Source organism: Cylas formicarius, unplaced genomic scaffold, assembly GCF_029955315.1.
Source record: "Cylas formicarius isolate icCylForm1 unplaced genomic scaffold, icCylForm1.1 PGA_scaffold_2__14_contigs__length_35257938, whole genome shotgun sequence".
Lineage (NCBI taxonomy): Eukaryota > Metazoa > Arthropoda > Insecta > Coleoptera > Brentidae > Cylas > Cylas formicarius.
In genome coordinates this window covers 24,746,287-24,765,101 of record NW_026844319.1, presented here as the reverse complement: position 1 = coordinate 24,765,101, position 18,815 = coordinate 24,746,287, and the positions used below count along the sequence as shown (strand labels likewise).

Sequence of the window (18,815 nt, the reverse complement as noted above, 5' to 3'; positions counted from 1 at the left end):
TTAACGACGATACTGGCACGAAAAGTGGCAAGGTGGTCCGGCGTCGCGACGCCGGCGACGCGTGGTTCGAATTTTGTTCTTCGCTTGTCGTCGTATGGTAACTCGCGACATCTCGCGTTAAGCGAGAGCCTAAATATTAACGGAATCTTTTCAAAATTTTCGTTTGGCTTTGAGTTTTATTATTCATTTTCATTGTTTCGACACATTTTATGGATACGCTTTGCTTAATTCTTGAGATTCGCATTTGTCATCTACAATTCAAATAAAAAAAAATCAATATATTTATCCTTGAGATCAACTTTCGAGAGAGAGTCTTGAGATTTGTCTTAGGGTGTCAACCCCCTGGCGGGGCATTGAACATTTTAAAATCACCGAAGGCAACACGGTCTACTTTTCAAGCACAGAAAACATGAGCATGAATAGTATTGCAATAATTGTACCGTGCGTTCGATTTATCTTTGATAACATTTTAATTGGCTGTAACTTTTCTGTTTTTAGAGATATTAAGGTAAACAAAAAAACAAACATCTTTTTTTTAATGGAACCCTGTATATTATTTATGTGTTTAATAGAATAACTTATTCCGATTACAATGATGACTTTATATTTTAGTCCATTAGTTTTTGACAAATCGGCAAAAGTAGGAAATTTTTATTTCATTTCAAGAAGCGCCCCGACTGACAAATAAAAATATGTTTATATTTGACATATTATTAAACAACGTTGATGGTTGTATTATTGTCCAAGTTATTATTGTTAAAATGGTTTTTCGCGAATTTAGCATTTAGCAGAAAGGAGTGTTATGCTTCAAACATACTTTCTAAATGATAAAAGTGCATCCTCAGCTCGTCGTCAGTATATTAGACTTTATCTAGAGCGCTGAGCTCCTTCAAAACAGATATTTCCAAGGCTGCCAAAGAAATTTGCAGACACTGATTCAGTAGAAATACTAAGAGGATGTCGAACTTCCATAATCTTTATTTTTAACCAACACAACGTTTTGGACCATTATATCACCCGTTATCAAGTGTAAACTAAACTTAATTCTAATGCTAAAAGGTTTATATACTAGGCGACGGCGCTCATCCATGACGGAGTCGGGTGTAGTCAAGCGTGGATTTGTTCAACTAGAACGCCAGCATTGGTGCGCCTTATTAGAGGTTGCCAAATTGTTGGTATATCCACGCTTGGATTGCTGAAGATGTTTTCCTTGTTTCTAATGAAAACTGCTTCTTTAAATTTGCACTTTCGCCAATGCTGCTCTCTGTGAACAACCCGCGGTCTGGACTATTTATTGTTGTGTTGTTTGGTCCACACATGTCCTGCGATAACTGATTTTTGAGTTTCACCCTTCATTTTTAGAGGACGTTTGGTTTCGCCAATATGTGACTCTTCGCATTCACAGGGTATCTGGTAGATACACTCTTTGTCTTGAGTCGACGTTTCAGGCTTTGTTTTTGTGAATACACTTCTCAATGTTGATCCAGATTTAAATACAGTTTTAACTCGATATTGTTTGGCTATTCGCCTAATCTTTTCTGATATTCCTTTCACGTATGGGATCGTCAAGAGAGAAAGATTATCTACCTCACATGGTTCCGGTGTTGTTTACAGTGATACAACTGTCCGAAAAGTTATTTAAGTTAAAAATAAAGACAATGGAAGTTCGACATGCTCTTAGTATTTCTACTGAAAGGGTGTCTTCCCGGAATCAGCGGATTTGGATTTGGAATTAAAAATTAAGGTGATTTTGTATAAGATTGTCTAATCCGGAAATTTGTAGTTGCCCAAATAGTTGACAATTTAACATTTACCTATTGTATTAATGCTATAAAACGGCTGTTAAATGTTGTTATTAGTTGGTCATGATACTAAAACTCTGAAAAATAGAATTAGGATCGAAATTCAATTAGAACTAATAAATACAACTAGTATCGCTGACGATGGTGTCAGGTGGAACACTTGCTTCAAGTTTTGAAATTTTATTTATTTATTTTTAAATTTGTAAAGTATAATAATTTATAATCTTGCTTGTGTCAGAGAAGCTTTAAAATCTCATCCCTCTGCTTATACCTTAAAACATTATGCTCCCTCGAATGACATTTAATTCTTCCAAAAAAATTTTTAGTGGGATTTCCTCTTTGCGAATATTTTTTCTGATATTCTCTTGTGGTTAAAGCGACACTTTTGTTCTGAATATATTCGGGTTGTAATAGAATAAATCAGATTAATTAAATCAAATAAGAGAACTCGTGTCAAATTAATAGATTGTGTTTTGTAAAGTGGGGTTTCTGTACTGCCTGATGGTCTACTTTTCTAATATCAACTAATAACTCAACTTAGCATTATTACAACAGGAAAATGCTAAATTGTCAATTATTTCGGATACTATAAACTTCCCGAATAGACAACGTTAGAACAAAATCCTTGTAATGCCAAATCTGATGAAATTATAACAAGAGAGGGTTTCCATTTGGAAAAAGGGATTTTCTATCCTGTACTAATTTACTAAGTTATACTTAAGCATAGGACATTATACATGAATAATAATAATAATAGACTTTAGACTTTAGAGTTTATTGACCATTAAATACATTACAAGAACAACAAATGGCAAGTTACGTCTGTGAATGAAAATGAATTAACACAATACCAAACACATTCTAATAACATTGATAGAGACGATCACAGTGCTTAGGCATATCGTTATTTAGCTCATGTATGCGAGTGACTGTATTGTAAATAAATAGTGATGGTAAGGTCAAAAAAGAGCGGGCGGCAGTGATCACGAGGTTTTGCATTCGCAATCATACGTATCGCTCTTTTTTGCATAAGAAAATCAATGCTTGCATGCACGGAACCACCCCACAAAACAATAGCGTACGCTAAGTCAGAATGGAACAATCCGAAATAAGCAAGTCTTGACATGATAGGAATGAGTGACTTGTTTAAGTTTCTAATTACAAACAGTTGACTTGACAGTTTGTGGCAGAGGTGTTCAATGTGATCTTTCCAAGAAAGAGAACGAAGAAGAGGAGAAGAGAAAATAAAATGGTTCGTTTTATTTTCGTTTAACTGTAAGCAATTCGACGGGAACCATCCACGCGCTCTAGTCTTGTTGGTCACACTCTCAGTGCTTCATATGGGTTCCTAGCTCGGGATATCATCCGCGTAGAGCGTAGTTTTACATGGTATGTGGGAAGGCAATTCGTTGATGTAAACTATGAACTGCAGGGGCCCGAGCACCGAGCCCTGCGGCACTCTAAACGATACCGGCAAGCTAGAACTACTGAATCTTCCATTCAATTCGACACATTGAAGTCTGCCGCTAAGGTAAGAGCGCAATAATCTGTGTGGCATGCCCCTGATGCCGTACCACTCGACCTTCTGCATCAGCACTGATAATATGATGATAATAATAATAATAATAATAATAATAATAATAATAATAATGACAATAATAATAATAATAATATACAGAGTGTCCTATTTAAAATTAGAAAATTGGTATTTACCCCATTTCAACGGAACATTGAAATTGAAATTTTTTTCTATCGTTAGTAGTTTCTGAGTTAAGGAACTGAGGAACCTTATTCCTTATTAATAAAGGAATTCTAATTCCAATTCTACTTAATTTGCGTGAGCCATTAAAATTTTAATTCGGATTTGATTGACCCGTTGTTGCTTGTTTGCTTGTGAGGGAATACATAAAAAATAATTCAGTTCGTTAAACTTGAGTGTGAAAGACGGCGGCGCCGCGGCGCTCATATACCTGCAGTGCGCACATCCAAACGGCATCACACCCTCGACGGACGTCATAGCGTCGCCGTCGGCAGCACCGCATAAATATGACCCCCATTATTTTAGCACCGATTCTGCCGATCATTTTTTATCATTTTCGTAGTTTGCTCTTCCGTTGGTGAGTAAATGTGCATCTTCCATAGTTGAAAAAATTGGTATTTTTACTTCTTTTAAATTTCCATTTATCTGCTTAGCGTGTCGTGAGAACGTTCGTTTTCAGCTATCTTATGGATACATCATCGTAAAATGCTGCTTGTTAAACGTCTGCCGGGCGTATTGTACACCTACAGGTACACAGTTTATTCGACGGGGATCGTTTTCTCCACTTTCGTCTATTTCTTATTCAAGTGGAATGTGCTTTGCGTCAATCTTCAAGCTTGGCAGCACGTAAAAAAGATGGTGAGTAAGTAGAGTCGACAATTTTGTGTTTCTTCAATCTGTTATCGCAAAACTTTTTATTATTATTATTTAGCACATCACGGATTCAAAAATTCCAAAAATATAGTTGAATTGACAAACTGGCATTACTGAATACAGCCATGATGAGTCCGAAGGGAAATAGAGTAGCAATCAAACAATTTTTTCGATAGTGTTCGATAGCTAAAAAATACTATCATTATACAGAGGGTGGAATAATGTTGTTCTGAAACAGTAACACTTTTCTGGAATAATTTAAATCCACAACTACAACTACATTAATATATTTCTTAAATTTTGCAATACGAGGTTCAGTATACCCTTTCATGGATCAAATGATGTATTTCCTTCATGTTTATCTTGTATTGACAATGTAAAATTCTGGGGCATCTATCAATGTTGTTTTATTCATCAATAAAATCAAAATTGAAAGTGCTATAAGTCATTCATATTATTAAGAGTTTTGGTTAGTTTAGTGTTTCCTTTCTATAACTTAATAGTAATTATCGTTTGCGCTTGGTATGGGTGGTTCCGTTGATAAACAAACTAACAAATATCAAAACGCAATCACGTGTGACAAAAACACACGAAATCAATTTTTGCGTAGCTAATGAATTTGAAAAATTCTAGTAACCGCGAACACCTATTGGATCACTTTTTTAATATTCATGCCTTTATAAATAATGCTTGAGAAGGATATGCTTTTAATTTTATGAAATATGTGCTGCGTTTTTATCACATTGATAACACCTTACAAAATATACGAATAAGGAATTTAATGAAGAAAATTTAACATTTCACAAAAAAGTCCTATACATACAGACCACAGATATATGAATTTAATGTTAATTAGGTCATATGAGTATTGATTTTTTAAATGTATGTCTGTGGTTCAAATTTCTACTCCATAATTGCTTTCTTACCATTTTTGTAAAACATTTTCAGATGGCACATTGCAACCAAAATGGGACACACTGTACATATAATAATAAATACAATACAATTAAAATCTAAATACGGGACGCCGATACCGCACAATTGATTACAAAGCGAAAGCACCGAAAATACCAAGTGAGATCTGGTAGAAACGTCTGGCAATCCTGAATTGAAAAAAAAAGATGATATTCCGGAATAACTGTTCATCACAAATTAATAGTATTTCCAATTGTTTATTTTGATTTTTCCAATAAGATAAAAAAATAAATAAATGATTTATTTGCACTGCATGTGCACAGAATGTCCGAAATAACGTTCCCTACCCCATTAACTCAGAAACTACGAAAGATCATAAATTTTATTGCAACAATGAAGTTTGCAGACCCTAAAATTAGTAACAATTTTTCCTATCAGGAAGCCTTAATTATTTAATTTGGGATGGATTCCTTGTGGAAGGGGTCTATCGTGATATATTGAGTGGATGTGTTAATTAATGAGTGAACAAAAATGAAGTACCAACCGATCTAGCATGCGGGAAGCATCGCTTTACCACGTCAGTTTCGTTTCCCACGAATCCACTTCGGACATTTCCGGGAGTTTACCGCACGGGTTTTGGGAGCAATCGGATGTTTTCGGAGATATTTCCCACGCCTTGAATTTTGAAATTTGTCGTAGAAAAAGTTGCAACACGTTCGGTAAACTTTTTAAGTCACTCGCTGCCGTTTTCCGCACTTGTTGCATAATATACTATTTTGACGAAATATGGGTGACATTTGTTAATAGTATATTATGCAACAAGTGCGGTAAACGGCATTTTACTCACGAGTTTATTTGGCACAAGCAGAAAGCAGCAGAGCGAGTTTTTAATAAACGAGTGAGTTAAAAAGTTTACCGAACGTGTTGCATACTATACTTTTTGTACGAGCGTTAGTTTTTGGGTACATCTTCGCAAAATTACACGAATACATTCACTGACAAACTTCAAAATTCAAGGTGTGGGAAATATTTCGAAAAACATCCTATGGCTCCCAAACCCGTGCGGTAAAATCCCGGAAATGTCCGAAGTGGCTCGGATCCGTGGGAAACTCAACTGACACGGTAAAGTGACGCTTCCCGCACTCTAGATCGGTGTGTAATCAGGTCTTTTACAAACTGGAGCAGAAAAAGACAATTTTGTAGCACAGATAAATCAAATGCAGATTTCACTGTTTTTCCACCGAATGTCCATTTATATTTTTTAATTTCTCAAAAAGAATATTATAATGGTATTATGTATAAAATATAGGCGCGCTTTTTGAACTATTTGGATTCTTCCTTTGTCTAAACAAATGATATCATCAGCAAATTCTTTTTTGCTTTATGCTTTGATAATCTTTTTCCGTTACAGTGCAAACTTTACGAAGATGGATTGGCCGTAGGATCGCTTTGTGCACCGCTCTGCGTCTCTAGAGACATCCACTCGCTTACATGTCATTCATTCCAAGCTGCGAAAGAGGCAGTTTTCAGTGCCGAATGGCACAACATACGCTTGGTGTTCAAATCTGTGCCCCGAAATATCCAAACCATTCACTGGTACGACAACGGAATCTTAAAATATCCGACAGAAAAGGAGTTCCTATCGACAATACGTGCTATAGTTAAAAGAAGGTTAAACCTAACGCTGGCATACGACACGGCGGTGCGATTATCGCGTCTGAAGCCTTCCTACGAAGAAAAGGATAAGGTTAAACGACAAAAGGAAATTGAAAACCTGTGGTATTTGCTACAAAACCACGAGTACCTTCTATCCACTCTCTTCACGGACAAGGACGTGTTTCCTCAACTGCTCGGCACGTGCGGCCCATATTTCGCAGTTGAATATCTGGAACCCATCTCGCTGGGTTCGTCTTTATTCTCGACGAGCGACTCGCGTGAGGAATGGGGTCGCAGACTAAAATACGCAGTGCAAATCTTAGATTTGCTCGAAGAGCTGGAGAACAACTTTCGCGAACCTTTCTATTTGTGCGACATGAGAGTGGGTCATTTCGGCTTCGCTAAAGACAAGAAAAAACTAAAGTTCATCGACTTGGACGAGGTATTTCCTCGAAGCGTGATCGACGGCCTCTTTCAACAAACGCGGGGGTGTAAAAAGGAAAACGATTGCGAATTCTTGGACTGTCGATCCGCTTGCAATCAAACGTCGAACCGCTGCCTGACGACGACCGTGAACAGTAACTTTCAGATAGTATGCGAGAAGATATTCTTGGGTTGGAGGATGTCCAATACCGTGATAGTTCCAGGGTTATTGATGTCGCAACACACACCATCCGATTTGGCGTCCATTCTGAGACAGTGTGCCAATCCGGACGGGATGACAAGGAAAGCTCCGGACGACGCCATTAGAAAACGCCTTTACAACATTCTGGCGGAAGTTGAGCAGTCAGTGAATAGCGATTCCTTTCTTTAGCGAATAAAGCTTTTGTTAATATTTGAAGTTTTTTTAGCCATCATACGCCCACGGTTCTTTTGTTAGACAACAGCGATTTTACCAAATGAGCAATACCAAAATTGAAATGAAATTAATTTTGCCTGCAAGCTCTAATGCATGGATAGGCAATGCAATCGATATTTAATACGCCCTCGCTGGACTAATTTTAAGCCTTAAGCGTATCTAATAACACCCGCGTATTTTTTGTTTTTTGTGTGTGATCGTATTTCGAATAGACCACGCGTAGACCGTGCATTTAAAACTACCAAGTAATCCGAAATGACTTTTTTCTTTCACAACCCTTCATGGATAAATGTAAAAGAAAAAGATCATATTATTTTAACGATGAATGGTGACGTCTATATTGTTTCGTTGATTGCAAAGGGAAGTGTGTTTGTTGTGTAATAATAGTGTTGCGATTCCCAATAAAAGAAAATATTGAACGACATTTTAAGACCGTTCGTACCAATTTTGATAGTGACTATTCAATAAACCCTGAAATTAGAAGAAAAAAAAATATTTCTTTAAAATCTTCAATAACTAACCAACAAAGTTTTTTATTAAACCACTATCGCGTCGTATAAAATATCGCATTTGCTAGCTAAGATTAAAAAACCATTTACAGACGGAGAATTTGTGAAAGAAGCCATGTTAGAAGCTGCTGATTCACTTTTTGAAGAATATAAAAATAAAAAGGAAATACTTTCAGCTATAAACACGTTGCAATTATCAGCATGAAAAATATTAATTTATACTTCTTGAATTTTTTTATTGAGTTGGTTACGCTGTCAAAAAGACAGTAACTGTCAAAAATACAGTAAAACTTCTTTTTTCTATTATACAATGAGCTCGCGTCTTTACTTACACGGCTGCCCAGGTTTTCTTATAAATCAACGAGTAAATTTGGCAATTTTTTGCCAATCGTTAAAATCGGACAAACACAAATACACCCAAGCAAGGAATCGAACCCACAACCTTCGGCAAGTTCGATTTGAAAAGTCAACGCTTTACCAACCGAGCTATCCTGGATCCCCCTACATTAAAACTAATGATCTGATGAATTTTGTAAATAAATAGATTCAATTTCTAAACAGTTTTTAACTCATATAGCTATTAGAGATATAGGGCCTTCCATATGCTGATAATACAGAGGCTTATGAAGCAACCATGAAAAAAAATGTTTAGAAGGTCCAGATCCAACGAGATTTAAAATTTCGTTGTTAACCAATGACCTTGCGGTTCTGCACAACCAACATGGCCGTTGAAAGATCGTCAATAAATTTGGATACGGCATTTTTACGGCAGTATTATCTCAAAATATTGCTAGATCTCGTTAAATGGTCTAAGAAAATCAGTAAGTGTGTAGAAATCGCTGTTTAAAAAGAAAATGCGACAATATCAATGCTGCCTGCAGCGCATCATTTTTTACCGTAGTAGCGCCAATATATTATCTAATATCTATATGCTTTAACTAAGTCCTGGTGAAAGCTTTGCCTATGCTAATAATATAGGATTTTTTGAAGCGAAGATGAAAAAAATATTGAAATGGGCAATTTAATAGGCGCAAGCGCGGTCATTTAAAATCTTGTTTCCGACCAATAAGATGTAGTGACGTTCGACAACCAAAATAGGCCACACTGTACATGGATCTCGCAGTTGGAGTATTTTAAAAGGAAAACACCACGTCATATCATGTCATGAGCATAATTTTTCACATCAGCCTAAAATCCGTGTGGCGATATCTTCACTTTAGATTCTTTTGAAATAAAAAAGTTATCTACAACTTTTTTATTTATAAAGAATTCTGGTTTGGATAAAAAAGTTATTAGGATACTTTATTTCACAGATTATTTCTACAATTCCCCGTTTTCCCGCAACTGAAATGGATTTGGTGACTGTAAACTAGTGGTTATTGTGAAGAAATAAAGCCAAATTAAAATATAACAATTTCCGACAAAATAATAGTATTTATTTTCCAAACATAGTACCAAAAAGTCAAAGTTGTTTAGCCCTATATAAATAGTGCACAAATTGCGAATTAATTTGTCAAAGAACATCAGTTTTGTCAATTTCTTAACTAAATTACTCTAAATAAATTTCACGACTCATTCTTCAATTTATAGGCACTCTCTAACTTATTCACCACCATACTTAGATCGGTGTCTTTAGTCAACTTCACGTACACCCCATTCCTAATACTATGGAAGACCAACCATTTTGGTGTCTCATGTGCTATCTTCCTCAAATGTTCTTCCATCTCCGTTCTGCTTAGGTTCCCCTTATAACATTTCTCTAACTTTTCGACAAGCCCTTCTAGAGGCAGGACAGATTTCTTCTCCGAAACGAAAACATTTCTGGTCAAACGAGCAAGTTCTGGTAAACGAGCATACAACTGAATCTCTTTTTCCTTATCGCTTGACCTGGTCATAGTTACTAATGCTTTTGCAGCTTGCCTTTCCCTTACTTTTTCCAACAGCGCTTTCGGTATTCCTTTTAAAACAGATTCAGGAATAAACTTTGGTTTTTCTTCTGTCAGAGTGGTATTAGTTTCTTTGGTCTCTTTTAGTTTGCGCAATGCTTGCTCCATACGAGCATTGCAACTAAAGAGTACCCTCGCTCTCTCTAGAACTTCTGCGCCAGTCGTCAATTTGTCCTCGGCGGGAGGTTGTGGGAGTACAGCTAACTCAATGTCAGGCACCTAAAAACAAATAGTTATTGAAATATTAATTTTATTGTACAATAGTACAATAGTACCTGCATTTTATGAAATATTGCAAGATCCTTATCTAAAATAACATCTAAACCGTGCTTTGCTCCACTTTAAATATTTATATTTTTAAAATTATGCAATAATAAATAATAATAATTTTGCAGATTACATCAGGTCAGCAAAATTAATTTTAAACAAAAACAACACCTTGAAGGATGAGTAAATGAAAACAAATTTTAAAAAATATCAAACAAAAAAAATTATGAGTTCCACAAGGTGGCCCAACTAATGTGGATGTGGACCAACACACTTTAAGCGACATTTCCGGTTAAAATTTTGGCAGAAGATATTTCAATCAATTTTATGGATAAATTTACAATAGCAAATGCAATCTACCAAATTTTATTATTATTGCTAAAGAAAAATAAAACTAATTCAGTAATTTTTAATAATATTACCGAGTAAAATTCAATTCAATTAACCAATCAAAAATTGAAATTCAGAGAAATAAAAATTGTTCTGGCAATTTTATTCCCTCATTTCACATGTCAAATATATTTATCAAACTGTTGTTTGTTGTGTGTTGTGTTGTTTTATGAAAAATATATTGAAAATCATTCAAAATCTGAAAGTTTCGGCCCTTAACACTATTTTGTATTTTCGGTTTGTTAGTCCTCATCTCATATTTATCTGAATACATTTTTGTAGGCAATTGAATTCTGTGTAAAAAAAAGCTCGGATTTTCATCAGACCAGCCCGTTTCCAAAAAATCAAGGCTTAATTAAATAGATTTTTTGAGTTACCTTTTTCATTTTGGAATTTTGTAACTAATAACTCAATATACAAAGAAGAAAGGAATAATAAGATCAGGGCAAAAAAAAATATACAAACAACACATCTTTTCTCATTAATATTAAGAGTCCAAACTTACAATACTATTTTTTCATTCTGATTGACTTTGCTAATATATTATTCATTTTTTTTTTTGGCCCAGTCTAATATTTGCACATAATTTGTAACTGACCTTTTCAATATCAAATTCGGGATGCCACCTTGTCACGTGATCTTTGGGAATATTAATTGGAGTATCTAGACTGATCAAAAATTCATTGTGGTAGCCTTTAACTTTGTCCAACAAAATATTATAAAGCTTCCTCCTCCTCTCCAAAAGCAACTCAGATGTCATATGATCATTCTCACTAAAATTTGGCTTTAACACCAACTCCCACTGTTCTGATTTTAAACCAGCCCCAAAAACCTTCAGTTTTTCTTGACTGAATGAGTATGCATCAGGATAGATGCTTTTAATTTGTGCCAAGTGCTTCTCCAATAGATTCCTCTTTAGCATTTCTTCAACAGCAGGTTTTAATTTCCGTAAGGTGATGGTTTCTTTACGATTAAATAATATTTGAGAAACTGTGTCCACAGCTCTGAACATTTCTGCCAAGAATCTGTATTTAAAAGGTAATGTCAGTGCTGGTTTAGAAGGCTCTTGTACTAACTCATTGGACTGACTATAAAGTGGTAAACACGATGTCTTCGTAGGACTCAGAAAATTCAACAAATTCTTGCGGACTCCTGTGGTGCTTTTTTTTGGGCTAAGATATGCCTTCTCAGGAGAAAATATCTTTTGGGGACTACAATAAAAAATACATAAAATTAACTCTTGCACTCTTGCCTTTAAAATCGATAATACTGACCTAGTGTGCACCTCTATCTCAATAGTTTTAAACTCCTTAAGTTTAGGTGATTCTCCAATTGTAGACGTTTTATCTTCAATCTCTGTTAGCTTTTTATCACTCTCTTGGAACTTGAGGAGTGAAGCTCTTAGCTCATTCAAACGGGTTGACCTCTTCATCCTATTCTTAATTTCCTTCAAGGATGGACCTTCAAGAAGTTTCATTCTATCCAAGGCATTAGTTTTTTGAGGTGTTGAAGGAGGGGTGATATAGCTACTATCTTCAGGTGACTCATTTGAACTAAGTGTCATATCTGTAGTTTGAGTATTCAAACTGATTGAATCCGACTTGTTTAGCTTGCTAAAAAGTTCTTGAATATCTCGGCTTTTGTGATCCCCCTTAATTTTGTTTTTCCGAGTGGCGTTCAAAACTTTTCTTGCTTGTTTCTCATTCTTTAAAACTGTATTTGTTACTACTTTATTGGTCAAAATTTTTGTCTCCTCTTGCGCATTTTTCACCTGTTTAAAAGAAACAAAGTCATTTGAGGAAATCATCGAATCCTGTTTATCAATATCAGTTTCTCCCTCTAAAGCTACCCCATTTTTACAAACACTTTTTGTTTGGGTAGAATCTAACACTAGCACTTTTCTTGCCTGCTGAATTTTGGAATCTTCGACAGCAGCCCGCTTTCTGGTGTTGAAAAAACACGCTACCGATGGTTGAGCCATTCTATAAACATAAAATTACAAACATAAACAAATTTAAAGGGAATTAAATGCCACGCAATTCGTTAAATTCCCTCCAAAACCTTTATTCGTCATGCACAGAACGGAGAGCGATTGCAAGTATCACAGAATAGCAAGATTTATTATGATCTTAAGTATGTAGTGTGCTGAAAATCTTTTCTATATATAGTCTCTATCTACCTACAAAGGCGTATCCTAAAAACATATTTTGTAGACATTACAAATCTTTCATTTTTTATTAGTTCAATAGGCTTCTATGTTTTGTTATGTTAAAATAAACTGAAACTGTAAACTAAACTTATTACAATATTCCCATACTGCTATGAATAATTGCTGCTCCAGTTTTCTTTCTGTGCGAGAATGGCGAAGCGCCCCCTATCAAAACTGTCATTCTGTTTGGAGTGCTCAGCGACGGCCATAATTAAACAAAAGAGTTTTTCTTCAAAATGAGGGACATTTGACTTTTTGCTCGAACTTTGGTTGTGATTGTGTTGAACGTATTCACAGATGAGCGCTAAATCGGACGTAAACAGACGTGTCTTGGCCATACAGGCCAAAAAGAAGCGGCACAAGCCTGGTAAAAAGAAAGGTAGAAACGATATGAACGGTCACGGCGGCGAAAATAGAATTCATTCGAAAAACGAACCGTCTCACAGTTCCAGCAATGAAACTATAGAAGATCCAGATGAACCTTATACTAGTGAAGAGGAAGAACAGGAAGATAGCACAGATTACCGCAAGGGAGGTTACCATCCTGTCAAGATTGGGGACTTATTTCTTGGAAGATACCATGTCACTCGAAAATTAGGTTGGGGCCATTTCTCTACAGTGTGGTTGTGCTGGGATTTGGAAGAGAAACGATTTGTAGCTTTAAAAATTGTTAAGTCAGCCGAACACTTCACAGAGACAGCTCTGGATGAGATTAAAATTTTGAAAGCAGTTCGAGATTCAGATCCTATGGATCCCAAAAGAAACAAAACTGTTCAGCTGCTGAATGATTTCAAAATAAGTGGAATAAATGGCGTGCATGTGTGCATGGTTTTTGAAGTTTTAGGCCACCATTTGTTGAAATTAATAATTAAGTCTAACTATCATGGCATCCCTCTAAGTAATGTAAGGACCATAATGAGGCAGGTCTTGGAAGGTCTGGATTATTTGCACACTAAATGCAATATTATTCACACTGATATCAAACCAGAAAATGTATTGGTTTGTGTGTCAGAAGAGTATATTAGAAGATTAGCATGTGAAGCAGCTGAAATGCACCAATTAGGATTAAAATTACCAACTTCGTTAATAAGCACAGCCCCACCTCAAGACATGATGCCTGTGAAAATGAGCAAAAACAAGAAGAAAAAACTGAAAAAGAAAGCAAAAAGACAAAATGAGTTGCTGAAAAAGCAAATGGAACAGATAATTGAAATTGAGGAAAAGAAAAAAGTTGTGGAAAATGGAGATGTTAACGGAGATACTGATTGCAATGGAGCAAATTCCAGTCCTGATAATCCTGAGGAAATGTCAGAAAAACTTTCAAATGGCTGCATGGATGAACTCGGTGGAGGTGAAGTTGTTATTCCTTGTGAAGATGTGTCAGTTGTTTTTATGTCAGAAGATGATTCGCCTTCTTTGACATCCCACTCAAAAAGCGAAAAGTTGGAGCTGGACCCTGCATTTGTAGAATGCGACTTCGAAGTAAAAATTGCCGATTTAGGAAATGCTTGTTGGGTGGAGAGACATTTTACAGAAGACATCCAAACTCGACAATACCGATCCTTAGAGGTTCTGTTGGGAGCGGGGTACAACACCTCTGCAGATATTTGGAGCACTGCCTGCATGGCATTTGAACTGGCTACTGGAGATTATTTATTTGAGCCTCATTCTGGGGAAGATTATTGCCGGGATGAAGATCATTTAGCACATATAATTGAGTTGCTTGGTAACATTCCCAGAAGAATCGCTCAAAGTGGAACAAACTCGAAATTGTTTTTCAACAAGAAGAATGAACTTCGACACATTACCGGTCTCAAACCTTGGGGTCTCGAAGATGTACTAACTGAAAAATATGACTGGAGTCGACAAGATGCAATGGAGTTTGCTGCATTTCTCAAGCCAATGCTCGATTTTGATCCAAACAGGCGCGCAACTGCCGCGAGTTGCTTGAAGCATCCATGGCTGAATAAAAAGTGAGTTAGGTGACTGATTACATGAAATTGCTTTTGTTAAAAATAAATATCTAGTGCATTTTAGTCCAATATTTTTTTTATGTCAAAATGCATTCAACAACCATTTACTGTTATTTATTTCATCCGGTTGAACAGGGCCTTTTTCTTTCTGTGTATATAGAGATTTGTAATAGATGAAAATTGTGATGTATGTGTTTTGTAATAGACAATATAAATGTCCCTGTAGGCTGTTTTGATGAATTTATGATTTAGTAATTTAATTTCTTAGGTGAAAAAACTATCCAAAAATAGCTCTGCAAAAAACTTATTTTCTTTTGCAAATTGTTAATTAATATAGATGAATACGTTTTTATTTTGATTAAGCTTAAAGCATTACGAAATTTGGTGGGATTCTGTATTAACTATAACAGAAGAACTACAGAGTCTTGAAATTAGATCTCAAAATCACAATATTATATGACCTATACATATATAGGTATCATTAAAAAAATAGTTATGCACGGTAGCTTAGAAGCGTAGAAGGGACTAGTTATTACTAAAAACTGTTATCTCTATTTTAGAGTGTAAACAGGTCTTCAAAATATTTAGTTTGGGACAAGTACGCTTTAGCAGAACCGCCAAATTAAGTTGTGCTTCTGCAAATAAATAAATGAGATTTTTGGATAGTTTTTCATTAATCAATATTTATTCATAGCCTGGGGGATAAACTTAAGTAGAATTTAGAAAACTACCCCAAATAGGGTGTTATCGACTCGACATGCAGATTCGGTATTTCCGTTTATAGTTCCTATCATGTTTGCAAGGCAAAAGTTGTAGTAGAAGTGAATATTATGCAAACTAAGAAAAATATAAAGGAGTTATTCTAGCCATAATAGATTGAGGGAATTATAGAAAATGGAAACCTGTTGCGATATATATCAACCAGTCAGTTCCACAAAATAGAAGCACCAACGTCATACATTTGTATTTAAAATACTTTAACTGATATATACAGATATATACATTACATTGTACATTGAATCTCGTAAAGTATACAATGAATTCATTGTTGTTAGTTTTATTGGAGCTGCACCCACAATGACAAGTAGTGTCAAAAATAAAACCTTTCATGTTTGTTTGTCAATATGTACTTGGGAATCAGTTGCAGTTAACTTTTGATATTTTAGCCTTTCCTTAATTTTTTTTTATAGCAAATGCGTTTTTGCTAACCAGAATGTTGAATTCAAATTAGACGTATCTGATACTACATTTTTCCATGAGTAATTAAATGGGATAGTACTCAAAGTGGTGTTTTGAGCAGTTTTAAATCACAAATAATGTCAGTATTTCAATTTTAATTAAAAACTAATTCTAGAGTAACAAATATGAAACATTTTTAATTCAAGAAAAACAATAAATAATAACTTTACAAAATTTTTCATGTATTTACATTTTTACATTATTCACCAAAGAAGTTTCTGGTGCAGTACGAATCATCTCTTTAGAAATCTATCCACTTGGCTTTGACAATCCTCAATTTCTTCCACCAAAGCTTTTGAAAATGCAAATGGTGTGGGATCAACTTTCAAAAAATCCCCAACCAACTCTTTAGGGTTTTTTCCCCCTCCCAATGCTAAACATTCTCTTCTGTATCTCTCCCCATTACTTCTACTGAAGGGATCACCATCGAAGTAAGTCTTCCATATCAAACTGGCTACTGCCCTTGATGCTAAATAGGAGTAATACTTTGCCCCATAGCCAGCCAAATGACTAAACCTTAATTGCCAAGCAGTGTTTGGAACATATGGCAGCCCATAGTACTTTGGCTGTGTTTCAGCTAAAACATTAGTGGTTGACTGTTTAAATGAGTGCTCTGCATGATACACTTGGTCCAGTGCACTATAGAAAATTTGCAATTGAGTTTCACTAGCTACAAATAGTCGCTTCGAGGTGCACAATCTCTCTAACATGTCATCTGTCAGTGGTTGATGAGTTTGGAAATGTTTAGCGAAACATTGCAACACTCGACGGTCAGATGAAAAATGTTCCATTAGAATGGAAGGTACTTCAGCAAAATCAGTGCTGCATCTTGTCCCTAAAAATAGAAATAGCATTACTATGACTAAGAGCTAAATTTTCAAAATATAGATATGAACAATATAACAAAAGAACACCATGAAATGTTAAGATTTCTCACACACCTGTAACATGTTGGTACTGAGTTCTTCCTAACATAGAATGCATGGCATGTCCCATTTCATGAAACAGATTATCCACCAAATTGGGTGTCAATAAGGAAGGGCTCGACCATCTTGGAGGTGGCAAATTGAGCATTAAAACTACAATGGGTAACTGATAAGAACCATCAGGTAACTGTTTTCCCCCTCTGATCGTAAAATGACAATCTTGGTTAGGTTTTCCTGAGCGCTCATAAAAATCGCAGTAAATGTACCCCAGCAAACCCTCACTCTCATGTTCAACAGCTAATTTGTAAACATCTGGATACCAACATTCTCCTGCAAATATGCCATCAATCTATCAGTCTTTACTTTTTTTATATCTATCATACCTGGAGAAATATGACTATTTACCAAGCTAATGCCAAACAGGGACTGAAATATCATATTCAGTCCATCCATACAGGTTCCAAGAGAAAAATATGGGGAGTACTCTTTTCCAGATATTTTGAACCAGTCGTTTTTAGCAAGGTAGGTATAATATGGGACATCCCAAGCAGATAACATACCATAGTTTGGGGATTCCTTTTGTTTGATTTTATCCATGCATTCAAAATCCAGCTGAGCCTTATCCCAAATCTTTAGGTTGAGGTCATCTAAGAAATTCATAACATTTGCCGAAGAATCCATAATGCCACCTTTTAGAGCCCTTTCTGAGTAAGTTGAAAAGCCACAAATCCTCGCCAACTTGTATCTGGCATGAAGTAATTTACTTAAAAGGTTTTCTTGTCGAGGATCTTGGTGCAAATAAATTTTGTAAGCCATTTCACGTACTATAGGATTACTTGAATGAGTATATAATCCCGAAATTATAATTTTTTCTTGGTCACCCACAAAAATATCCCTCACATTTGTTGGTAAAATATTTCTATGTACTGTTCGAGAGGTTGAGGTTCCAGCTACAAATTGTTGGCTTAAATTTAATATGTCGTCATTTAACCACACCACTTCATTTCTTGCTATTTCTGATAAATGGATACCACATTGTTCAAAGTCAAAAAGGAATAATTCACCCACCAATTTGTCAACTTCAGTCAGCTCTAAAACATCACCTTTTCTAATAGAACTTTTTAAAATATTGTAGAGTTCAACATTTGTATTTAACTTCTCTACAATACCACTAACTGTCGCACAGGCAACTTGAGCTGCTTCGTTAAATTGTTGGTTTGGATGTGATAACCTAACAAATTCTGCTAGATCCGCTACTTGGCACAAGGAATCTGAAATATCATCGAATATTTCAACCATCTTTCTAGACCTTAAGCCGTGCTGTGTAGCTTCATTCATTAAATTATCTGTTTTCTGAAGGCATTTATATTTCAAGGAACCAAATCCAGCAGGTGATTTTAGTTCCTCTATCCCGAAAAGACCAACATCATCTTGCTTGGTGTCTACTTTTTGAAGAGGACGGGAATTAAACGCCTCTGCCAAAGGAGACCAAATGGATACATTCGATTTTGCGAAATGCAATATTCCGCAATGCGGTTTTATCGTCTTTAATGGAAACATTTTAAATTATAGTATTAAACATGGCAGTTTTTTTAACAACTAAATAACAAAAACATAACCTTTAAAAATTCTTCTTCTAAAAGTTTAAGGAGAATTGCTGCAGGATATATTGCCATGATTCTAAATTCTAGATAAGAAAAAGTTAATACCA

The 18,815-nt window shown here is 35.5% G+C and overlaps 4 protein-coding genes across 9 annotated transcripts; 2 read left to right on the top strand and 2 right to left on the bottom strand.

The window, feature by feature from the left end:
- Positions 1 to 3,780: 3,780 nt before the first annotated feature.
- LOC132698168 (divergent protein kinase domain 1C) lies at positions 3,781 to 7,621 on the top strand. 3 transcript variants are annotated; one of them, XM_060664099.1, is made up of 4 exons: positions 3,781 to 3,919; positions 4,022 to 4,200; positions 6,542 to 7,378; positions 7,434 to 7,621. In XM_060664099.1, exons 2-4 carry the CDS (start codon positions 4,048 to 4,050, stop codon positions 7,440 to 7,442), a joined length of 999 nt encoding a protein of 332 aa, XP_060520082.1. In that variant the 5' UTR covers positions 3,781 to 3,919; positions 4,022 to 4,047; the 3' UTR covers positions 7,443 to 7,621. The 3 variants fall into 3 exon arrangements, with proteins under 3 accessions (XP_060520082.1, XP_060520081.1, XP_060520080.1); XM_060664098.1 differs by having other exon boundaries at positions 7,428 to 7,621; XM_060664097.1 differs by having other exon boundaries at positions 6,542 to 7,621.
- Positions 7,622 to 9,575: 1,954 nt separating this feature from the next.
- LOC132698845 (DNA replication factor Cdt1) lies at positions 9,576 to 13,063 on the bottom strand. 4 transcript variants are annotated; one of them, XM_060665191.1, is made up of 5 exons: positions 12,937 to 13,063; positions 12,664 to 12,739; positions 12,032 to 12,528; positions 11,356 to 11,968; positions 9,576 to 10,319 (listed from the first exon to the last, which is right to left on the bottom strand). In XM_060665191.1, the coding sequence occupies exons 1-5, from the start codon at positions 12,972 to 12,974 to the stop codon at positions 9,720 to 9,722; spliced, it is 1,824 nt and encodes a 607-aa protein (XP_060521174.1). In that variant the 5' UTR covers positions 12,975 to 13,063; the 3' UTR covers positions 9,576 to 9,719. The 4 variants fall into 4 exon arrangements, with proteins under 4 accessions (XP_060521174.1, XP_060521171.1, XP_060521173.1 ...); XM_060665188.1 differs by having other exon boundaries at positions 12,032 to 12,739; XM_060665190.1 differs by having other exon boundaries at positions 12,032 to 12,739; positions 12,941 to 12,993.
- Positions 13,064 to 13,125: 62 nt separating this feature from the next.
- On the top strand, positions 13,126 to 16,027 carry LOC132698847 (SRSF protein kinase 2-like). Its single transcript, XM_060665192.1, has one exon. It carries the CDS (start codon positions 13,264 to 13,266, stop codon positions 14,941 to 14,943), a length of 1,680 nt encoding a protein of 559 aa, XP_060521175.1. The 5' UTR covers positions 13,126 to 13,263; the 3' UTR covers positions 14,944 to 16,027.
- Positions 16,028 to 16,258: 231 nt separating this feature from the next.
- LOC132698844 (mitochondrial intermediate peptidase) lies at positions 16,259 to 18,725 on the bottom strand. The gene is made up of 3 exons (XM_060665187.1): positions 17,488 to 18,725; positions 17,120 to 17,434; positions 16,259 to 17,013 (listed from the first exon to the last, which is right to left on the bottom strand). Exons 1-3 carry the CDS (start codon positions 18,662 to 18,664, stop codon positions 16,412 to 16,414), a joined length of 2,094 nt encoding a protein of 697 aa, XP_060521170.1. The 5' UTR covers positions 18,665 to 18,725; the 3' UTR covers positions 16,259 to 16,411.
- Between the last annotated feature and the right edge of the window lie 90 nt (positions 18,726 to 18,815).